The sequence below is a fragment of the Cydia splendana genome, chromosome 8 (assembly GCF_910591565.1).
Source record: "Cydia splendana chromosome 8, ilCydSple1.2, whole genome shotgun sequence".
NCBI classification, from domain to species: Eukaryota; Metazoa; Arthropoda; class Insecta; order Lepidoptera; family Tortricidae; genus Cydia; species Cydia splendana.
Genome location: NC_085967.1, coordinates 11,753,704 through 11,763,746, shown reverse-complemented (window position 1 = coordinate 11,763,746; position 10,043 = coordinate 11,753,704). Strand labels below are relative to the sequence as shown.

Below are 10,043 nucleotides of genomic sequence, written 5' to 3'. Positions count from 1 at the left end.
GGTTAAACATGATCTTGTTTTTCATTCGTGCGTCGCGCTGTTAAATTGCGTTTAAACTAAAAATGGAAAAAATAAAAACTTTTTACAAAAAGAAGAAAACCGACTTCAAAAAGGTTGAAATAAAATATTATCCTTTTTTAAGTCTATGCGTTACCAACTGATATGTTTGAAGTCGGTGCCAAGCCAAGTAGTAACAATACCAGTCAAAAATAATCAGCTTTATGGCTATAAATCCCATTAGAACTGTACTAATAACTGGACGTAGTTTAGGGTAAAGGATCCATCCTCTAAAATTTGTCATTTAAATGAATGACTTTTCCGTTTGACAGAAAGTTCAAATTTTACTAACAGATTTTTGTGGATTGGATCTTTTACCCTAAACTACGTCCAACTATTATAAATGTGTAAGTAATTCTGTCTGCCTCATTGTCGCCTTTTCATGGCTAAACAACTGAACCGCTTTAAAGGTTAAATTTGGCAAGAAGGTAAATTCCTTGAATTGTTTTATATTTTGAAATGTAGTCCTCTGGATAAGGGACGGTAAATAACTCAGTCCCAGACTGTCTGTTCGAGCATTAGTAAGAAATGCTCTTTAAAAATACGACGCCAAAAAAATGCATTGGATTTACACTAATGTGCCGTGCCGACAAACATGGTACGGACTGCGACAAGAATGTTTGATCGTATTCTTAGGTACCTACAGAAAGTACGTTCATTGTCGTCGTGTAAGGCAATCCAACGTACATCCTTATCGAATCGCACCAAAATCATGGTATGCTTCTAAATCTGACTTGGCACCGACTTCAAACATATCAGTTGGTAACGCATAGACTTAAAAAAGGATAATATTTTATTTCAACCTTTTTGAAGTCGGTTTTCTTTTTTTTGTAATAAGTTTTTATGTTACATAGGTACATTAAAAATAAAACCAATGACTCCACAATCTCTACGAAATAGTGCCTCCAGCTGAATGGTAAGTTAAGTACTCAGTAGGATGTATGTAGGTACGTCAGGCTATTCAATATAGACACCGGCAAGGTACCAAAAATATGTATACATACCTTAATCCCAATACATAAAGGTCCCCATACATTTTTAGCACTTTGCCAGAGTCGATACGAGTATTTAATAACCTGACGTACATCCTACTGAGTACTTGTACTTTGACAAACTTTAAAAAAACCGGACAAGTGCGAGTCGGACTCGCGCACGAAGGGTTCCGTACCATAATGCAAAAAACGGCAAAAAAAAACGGTCACCCATCCAAGTACTGACCCCGCCCGACGTTGCTTAACTTCAGTCATAAATCACGTTTGTTGTATGGGAGCCCCACTTAAATCTTTATTTTATTCTGTTTTTAGTATTTGTTGTTATAGCGGCAACAGAAATACATCATCTGTGAAAATTTCAACTGTCTAGCTATCACGGTTCGTGAGATACAGCCTGGTGACAGACGGACAGCGGAGTCTTAGTAATAGGGTCCCGTTTTTACCCTTTGGGTACGGAACCCTAAAAAAGATAATTATCGTTTGTCTTAATTTGTAATGTTGACTTTATTTATAAGAAAGGGATAAACATAAATAATTTACTTTTACGAAATTTTGGCTATTAAGTTACCAATAGTTGCCACCTTCAATCTTAATTCTCGACAATAGAATACGGGCTGTCAAGTCAACTATTGGAATTAGGCTGTCGAACATTAGGATACGGTAACGTTGAGGTAAGCGTAACATAAAAAACAAAACATCTACCTACCTACTTACACTGGATTCATGAAGTTAACTTACCTACAAAACAGAACAGATCTAACTCACGTTTTTTCTCTCTTATTGCAAAACTCTTATCGTAGGTAGAGTTAAGCCACGAAAATTCTACAGCGATTTTGATAGCCGTCGCAGTGCCAGTGTTATTTATACGTCATAATTTCATAGAAGTTTGACGTTTTAAATAATACTTGCACTGCGTGGGCTATCAAATCCGCTGCAGACTTTTCTTGGTCTGACTTTAGTTTTGCGTGCATGCTAGCCGGATATGGGATAACGCTGCTCGGAGCGTTAGCAAAACGTTTGCGAAACGCGGAGTAGGACCCCCGTGAATATCTGGGAGGGCTGTACCCCGGCGCCCCATCGGCAGGTCATGACCCGTCGATGGAGTAAGCGGACATTGTGCCGAGATACGCTCGAGCGCGCGCTCTCGGTTGCACCGATCTTTCACCTGCGCAATATTCACGCCTATAAAACCTTGCCTTTGTAATATTGGCGCGTTACTTTCATTCCAAGCAGAACTAGAAAAGCAACTCGAACTAGCGAGGAGTAGTGGACGTGTAGGGTTCTCACTTGGGTTTAACCCATCTCTAAAATGTCTAGACTCGGATGTCTGGTATGAATCGTTCTATCTTTTTTAACGACAAGGAAAGATCTAAGTTTGGTGATTTAATTTTCCATTAATTTTATTTGCAGTTGTTGATTTGGACGATATGTCAAGCAGTGCTCGCCAGCGAAGATAACGAAAAAGGGTTCGTTCAACCTTTGGATTTTTCTCCGATTTTCGCCAGCGATAACTCTGGTTAGTAAGCCGCATTTTATTTATGTCTTTTAAGTAATTTTTAACAATTAGATATTATGGCTTGCAAATTAACAACCAAATCTTTAACGATATGGTTTTTTCAGGCCTGGCTTCAAATCCCGTTACCGCAGCTTTGCTTAAACTAGACACGAGCCAGTACCCCCACTTGTTTGACTCTGTCGTCAGTAGTTCTCTCGACTCCTTGCAAAGACGGGTAGGCCCTCAAGATAGGACTTTCGCTGCTGAAAATTTCGGTTTCAATCCGATTGCTAGCCAAAGTTTCCTTCCTCCACCGAAACCGGCGCCGCTCGTGGCGCAGCCGGCACCGCGGGCCCCCGTGCAGCACTCGGCGGCCTACCGCCAACCGGCCTTAGCACAATACGACATTAGACAGATACACGATGCCGACTACAAAGTCTACAAGCCCGAGGAAGACGAACAAGGAGAGATCCTAGCTGCTTTAAAACAGAATCCTACAGTAGCAGCATATTTTAAACCCGCCGTTACAAATTTAGAAGTAGCTCACCCGCTTAAATACCGCAAGGAAGAACTCTTAGAAAACCCTGAAGCCGAACAAAACTATAAGCCCAATGGTTATATTGCAGGACCTCCCCGCTTGCGGCGATACACGGGAGAACACAGAAGGGAACACTTAAGAAAACACGCAGACGACGATGAAGAAGATGACCCCTATAACTATAAATCTGAGTACATCTCCAGACCGAAAGCGTTTGACAGTGGAGCCTACAGTAGTGCGTACACAGAAGAAAAGGACCCCAAGAAGGATTACGAATATCCTTATGGAGGTTATGATTCTGGCTACGACCACAAGGAATACGAACGCATCAAGGAATTGTCAGAAAAGCAAGCAGCTGAGATAAAACAAAACCCTGGAAATTGCAAACAAGTAGATAGAGATGGAATGACATGCAATGTGTGCAAGGATCCTAAAACTGGAGGTAACTACGAATCCTGCTCCTATGTTGCGGAGCCAAAAAATAATAAATATGCTTACTCGAAAGAAAAAAAGTTCGACAGTAATGACGAACCCGACGAGCCAGAGGGGCAAAAAGAAGAGGCACCTAGGAAATCAGCAAAATACGAAGAAGCGAAAGAGGATGATAAGCCCTCCGAGGAATATGCAAAATTAAAAGCACCCAAGGAAGAAAGTGAAGAGGACGATTCAAAAGAGAAATATAAAGCTTATTATGTGCACAGTTCTCATCCCACACCGAGCGAAAAACTACGCGCTGCAAGTGACGAAAGTTCCGAAGAAAAAGCTGACCCGCTAGTGAAACCTTATAACTACAAGCAAGCTCTGCCCGAGTTCTACACTGATAACGAGCCCAAAAAAGACGTTGAGCACGTATTAGCTGAATTCAAGAAAAAGGATAGATCGTCTTGTAAACAAGTTCATAAAAATGGCATGACCTGCTTCCAATGCGTCGATAAGAATGGTTTGAAAAATGAAGAGTGCATGTTCGTATCTGAATCGGCACCAAAAAGGAGTCATCTAGCATATCAGGAACTCAAAGAGTTTCAATCACAACCCCCCGTACCTCCGGTTGCTGTAACTACAAGCGAAGGCGCCGAGAGTAAAGTTGTAGCTGCCAACGCAACTCCTACACAGAAATCTGCCGCATATGTAGTGGCTAATACCGGGTATGGAAGAAAACTAAAACGGAAAAAAGCAAGCCAAGCCACACCGACCGCCGCCGCTACCAGCCCGGTCGCGGCGGTCGCCAGCGCCGTGCCTGCGGCGGCCGCGGCGGCGCCGCAGCCGACCGCTGCGGCGCCGCAGCCGACCGCTGCGCGCCGGCTGAGAAGGAGTGTGGACGCTGAGGCCGAAGCTGCCGCCGAAATCGCCGACGAGACTGAATTGGGGCCTGAAGAGTTCGCAGGCGCCGATTCGAAAGCAGCATATTGGGCGGAAACTATGCCTCGTTACAGTGCGGCTTTAGGTGTCACCTTGCCTGAATTCATGCTAGGTAGGTCAGAGCATGAAGCTTCGTTCGATGAAATTGTCGCAGGTGCATAGGAGATTAAGGCTGAGATTATTTGCTAATACAGTGTTAGTAGAGCGTGTCCGTTGTCAACACCGTTTTTGATAAAGCCTAATCAGAAGGTAACGGGTACTTGTTGCGTAATCAAACTAAGATTTCACTGTTTGCCATGCTTGTCGACGCAGCAAATCAGGCGTGAAATTTCAAATAAAAACAAAACCAGCAAGATATAAAAATAGAAAGTTGTTAAATGTGTTCTTATATCAAAGTCCAATAATTGTCGGTTTAGGAAATTTTAATTTTCAGTATTAATGATGGTTAATTAATTGTTGGTTTACTCGATGGTTAGTTAATGACCCAGAAAAAATGTTAAGTAGATACATATTTTTATATTCATGGATTCTTCATTGTTAACTAGTTTTAGATGTTTTTGAAATAAAATGACTATGTTATTGTTATGTTTACTGTGGTTTTATTTCTTATTATTAGTGCCAAATTTATTTTTTAACTGCAACTTTTTAACACCCCGTTAGATTTTGATACACAGGCATGGTCCACCAACCGGAGTTCTTGAATGTCTAGTATTGTTCAATCCGGCTAGAAGGACCATGAATTGCATAGGTAGAATTCGCGTACTAAAGTTGATGAAGAATCTTTTTCATCCTTGCTATTTTTATGCAATTGTGAATGAGAATTTTTACGATCCCAGTTTATGGCTAATATGAATAAATACGTTCTCTAAAGTCAGATATTGAAACTTGTACCCAGGAGGTATGAAGCCTATAATAATTTGGTAAATTTCCATGCCGAAGGAACAGATGCACACAAATACCGGTAGTATTAGGCTATTCCCGTAGCAATCACGTTCATTCATATAGCTACATGTAGGCATGATCCAAATGGAAACTACCAGGCGTCATTGTATCTTAAATTGTTGGCACGGATTTCGGCCAGCGTCCCAGATGTCAATAATGGTTTTAATGTTCCTATTTTACTGGGAATTGTCCAAGTTATCGTCATGAAGGAACTGTTTTGCCCGATCACAAACCCACGGGGGAGAAAGTAATTAATTTCAGTCGTGATCCGTCCGTGCGCCGGCACACTGTACTGTGAATATAAATAAAACTGCTTGAGATTGAAAGCCAATAATAAAATTGGTATTGGGCAGCGCATGTTTTGAGCGGCGGACGTTTTGCTTTGTGATAACCGAGGATTGTGGTTCTGAACGTCATTACAGTAAGTGGTAAATGATTAACTGACAAAATAATACATAATAAGACATTACGTTTAAAAAAAAACAGTTTACCTAAAACATGCATGATAAATAAATATAACTCTTAGGGCCACTTGCACCATCCCACTAACCCGGGGTTAAGCGGTTAAACCGTCAACCAAGTTTCAAATTGTACTGGTAATTATGGTAACTCCAGGTTTAACCGGTTAACCTCGGGGGTGAGTGGAATGGTGCAAGTGGGCCTTAGTGAGTTACACCCTAGTACCTATATGGGCTTTATTGATGTCTCGGTCATCTTAACCAATAATTCATACCGTGAAAAAATAGATCTACTACTTACCTAAACCTACTTCATGTAACCTACCTAATGTATGGCGTTGTATTGCAGTCGTCTTATAAAAATGCTTTTGATACATTGCCAAGTAATATAAGTAAAAAAAAAAACCGGTGCCTAAATGCGCAGTTCTTATTACAGCTTCATGACGTTCGGATTACGTTTTCTTTTTAGACCGCGGGCCAGGAACAGATTTCCATGACCAATCGCCTCTCGGGTGATAACTCGTATAGTGGTTAACGTTTATGTACGATGAACCCTCATGGGCGTCAGCTGCCGCTCCGTTGGTGGATTGAGGAATGGCAGCCAGCGAAACATGTAAAAAAATATAATAAATTTTGTTTTCGCCTCCCGTTTGATATTTCATCACGCATTTTAATAAACACCTTATGGATTTGCGGACATAAATGGTAAGGCGCCTATTTTTTACATGTTTATGCAAGTAGATGACGGTCATTCCACCGCTATACAACCGGCTTAAGGTTTTTTCTATTTATAAAAGCATCTAAACTATCATCTGACAGAGTATCAAACGGGAGGGGATGACTGAAAAAAAAAATATATTTGTTTTTTACATATTCATGTGATCAACTGACGGTCTTTCCACCGCGATACAACCGGCTGACATTTTTTTTAATTCACGATAACATCTAAACTATCATCTGAGAAAGTACTTATAAAGCGGGAGGCGATGACTGACTATATTTGCTCCTGGCCCGCGGTCTATTTATTTCAGTGAATCTTGACAAATGTCTCTTTTGTTTGCCATGATCTCATTCAATGTAGGCATGCAACAATGACTAACACTTTTTGTTTACTTTACTGAAAGTAGGTTAACCTAAATGCTGCTGAAGTCAGCTTTGGCTAGGTACTAAATTTCAGAATTTTTAATATTTATATATGTATTAGGTACTTACAACAATAGACAAAGCTACAACAAAACTGCGAATAAAAATATAAAAACATTTATGTACTTGGTCAAGCAAATCTTGTCAGTAGAAAAAGGCGCGAAATTCAAATTTTCTATGAGACGATATCCCATCGCGCCTACATTTTTCAAATTTGCCGCCTTTTTCTACTGACAAGATCTGCTTGAACAACTATATTATTATTTATCTATCAAAAATTTCTTAAATTGATATATATATATACCAAAACTTGTCAGTAAAAAAAGGCGCGAAATTCAAATTTTCTATGGGACGATATCCCTTCGCGCCTACATTTTTCAAATTTGTCGCCTTTTTCTACTGACAAGATCTGCTCGACCAAGTATAAATTGCCCTGAACTTGCGAAAAAACTGCCCATTGGCTAATCGGATGTCAAAGTATTATATGGGTCGACAATTTTTTTTGCGATTGCGTGGAGCTGGCCCCATAAAATGAGTAGGTATGACTAATCTTTGAAAAAAAAAAATAAGAGGACACACTGTAGGTATACATATAGTTGAAAAGCTTAAAAGACTCCCAACCGTTTAGCAAGTGCGACTTTAAGTAGTCACGCTTGACAACGAGTGTCATGCTAAAATAGTCTGCAGATTTTTCTGTCTATCTGTAGTACACTAACTGTTATTATCTGTTTGGTAACTCAATTTGGAGTTAGCTTTCCTTTCTATATAGAAAATGATAACTTTTATTGTTAAGATCTGTGTTTAACTAGTAGGTTTGTCTTGATTGATGAACTTGATCTAAAGACAGCTGTTGTCTCCTCAGCACCACTATGAGCCGGGAAGGCAGTGAGGAGGTTCCGGCGATAGAAGCGGCGCAGGAGGAGGAGTTCGAGGAAGAGCAGTACGTGGACGTGAAGTCGCTGCCGCTGCGGCCGCCGGTGGCCGCCGCGCCGCCGCCGCAGCCGGTGCGCCGCCCGTGGCACCCCGTCATGTGGGACAGCTCCATTATCGGCATTCCGCCACCTGACTACTCACCGAACGCTGATGAGGTATGATTGTTCTTCTCGGTCGATATTTTTAACACATTTAAAGTGAAGCTGCGAGTTGTTAGGCGCAACTCTGTGTCTGTGTCTGTGCCGCTGGCACACAGTCGCCGCATCCGGAAAGACCATTAGTACCACCTACTACCGCCTACCTAGGGGCTATTCATAAATTAGGAGGAAACGGGGTCATTCGAAGCATGATTTTGGAAGCATGATTGGGGGGGGGGGGGGTCAAAAATCGTCAAAAAACGATGACGTAATTTATGGACAGCCCCCTATATCATATATGTTTTTTGACATTGACCTACGGACTCCCAATTCGTAGTCACTCCAATAAGGTACCGTTAAACGGAGTGAATAGCGATAAAAGTTGACGGTATGTACTTACTTAAAACGAAATACAATTTCTGGAAGTTAACACGTTTATGAAATTTTCAACGTCCCTTAGAATAGCACTTTAAAGGTCAATTTTCGACTTATTGATTATAATGTATTATAAGTTGCAATTCCTTAGAGAGCGTCAAATGGTTTAATGCTGGCTTGACGACAAAAAAAAACAAGAATGTGAAAGATAGATAAACAGCTAACAAGCGTGCCAGATTTATAGTTGAATATCTGCGATGAAGTCGAGAATAGAGCTACGTCAAGGAAAACAAAATTTAAAGATCGCCTATAAATTAATCTTTGATTGTCGATAGCAAATGCGTTTATTGGCTTTGGCCAACACTTTTAACATTTCCGTTTTTAACCAACGTTTGAAATAGGCGGTACATTTAAATGTTTATTTTTTATGATTTTGTTCTCGCCAGTTTTCAATTAAATTGTAGGCGTTGATGAATTACTGTACGTTGCACATCAAATGGTTGTATTCGGGGCGCGTCTTAGAGCCAGACAGTGCCATGCATTTCTATAGCGCAATTTATCTTACACCGATATTGTGCGCATTCGAAAGCGGCGCCAGTGTGATTACCACCGAAGACGAGCAAAGTGCAAAATATAGAATAGTTTTAAATTATATTATGTTGAGTAACAAGTAACAACTACTTGATGTTCCGCATATGTATTTCTTCAGTTTTGTTTTGTTCTATTTCTCAAGAACATTTTTTCGTTCTACTGAACGTTATTTATTTTACCAGGGTACAAAACCAGGCGGCGAGTACCCGCACAAGCAGCGCCTGCGCAACCTGAAGCGGCTCGTGGCGGAGGGCAAGGTCAAACCCACCAAGGAAAACCTCATCTTCTTCCTCTGCAACAAGTTCGCCATCTCCGAGGAAAGGGCAAACAAGATTTCCTGCTAGGAGTCCCTTTTCAAGTTTATGTGTCGTTCGTGAAATTTATATACGATATGTACTATATTTTACATTTATTTACTCAAGTGTGATATTTGTAAGCGTTTCGCTATAAAATCTTTGAATAATAAACAGGGTTGTAAATATAAAAAATAATATTTGTAAAAATCTAGCCTTGTAACTTTAATGTCTTCTTAATCATAAGAAATGCAATTATTGCAGCGTCCTCGTCAACATCGCTAGGTCACTCGTTACATGGACTCGAGTTTTAAAACGTATGCCAAACGTGCTTTATTAAAACGGATCGACGGATACATTTAAAATTGACCCTCGATCTTAAATATTAGAATTCGCCGCCGCCTACCGACAAACAATATCGAATCTAGTGGAACAACAGTTAAGACTACGGTCAAGAAACTCAAGTCCGGGGAGGTACATATACTTTATATTCTTCATAAAAATTATCTACACACAAGACTTTTAATATAAACAAAATCGAGTTTCTCAGATTTAACTTACGCAAAAATTTAAGATCGCCGGGCGCGCCGGGGGCGGGCGCGGGGCGGAGCGGGCGCGCGGCGCCGGCGCCGGGGGCTCTGTACACGCGCCGGCGCGGCGCCGCGTCCGGGCCGGCCGCACGACCGAGCGCAATAAATTAATCAATCTCTAGGGTCCCCCCCGGCGGGGC

The 10,043-nt window shown here is 41.0% G+C and overlaps 2 protein-coding genes across 3 annotated transcripts; both read left to right on the top strand.

Moving 5' to 3' along the window:
• Positions 1–2,120: 2,120 nt before the first annotated feature.
• LOC134792865 (nucleolar protein dao-5-like) lies at positions 2,121–5,027 on the top strand. 2 transcript variants are annotated; one of them, XM_063764294.1, is made up of 3 exons: positions 2,121–2,379; positions 2,460–2,565; positions 2,670–5,027. In XM_063764294.1, exons 1-3 carry the CDS (start codon positions 2,359–2,361, stop codon positions 4,601–4,603), a joined length of 2,061 nt encoding a protein of 686 aa, XP_063620364.1. In that variant the 5' UTR covers positions 2,121–2,358; the 3' UTR covers positions 4,604–5,027. The 2 variants fall into 2 exon arrangements, with proteins under 2 accessions (XP_063620364.1, XP_063620365.1); XM_063764295.1 differs by having other exon boundaries at positions 2,128–2,379; positions 3,171–5,027.
• A 540-nt stretch (positions 5,028–5,567) lies between these two features.
• LOC134792864 (uncharacterized) lies at positions 5,568–9,523 on the top strand. The gene is made up of 3 exons (XM_063764293.1): positions 5,568–5,804; positions 7,847–8,072; positions 9,203–9,523. Exons 2-3 carry the CDS (start codon positions 7,854–7,856, stop codon positions 9,362–9,364), a joined length of 381 nt encoding a protein of 126 aa, XP_063620363.1. The 5' UTR covers positions 5,568–5,804; positions 7,847–7,853; the 3' UTR covers positions 9,365–9,523.
• Positions 9,524–10,043: the final 520 nt, after the last annotated feature.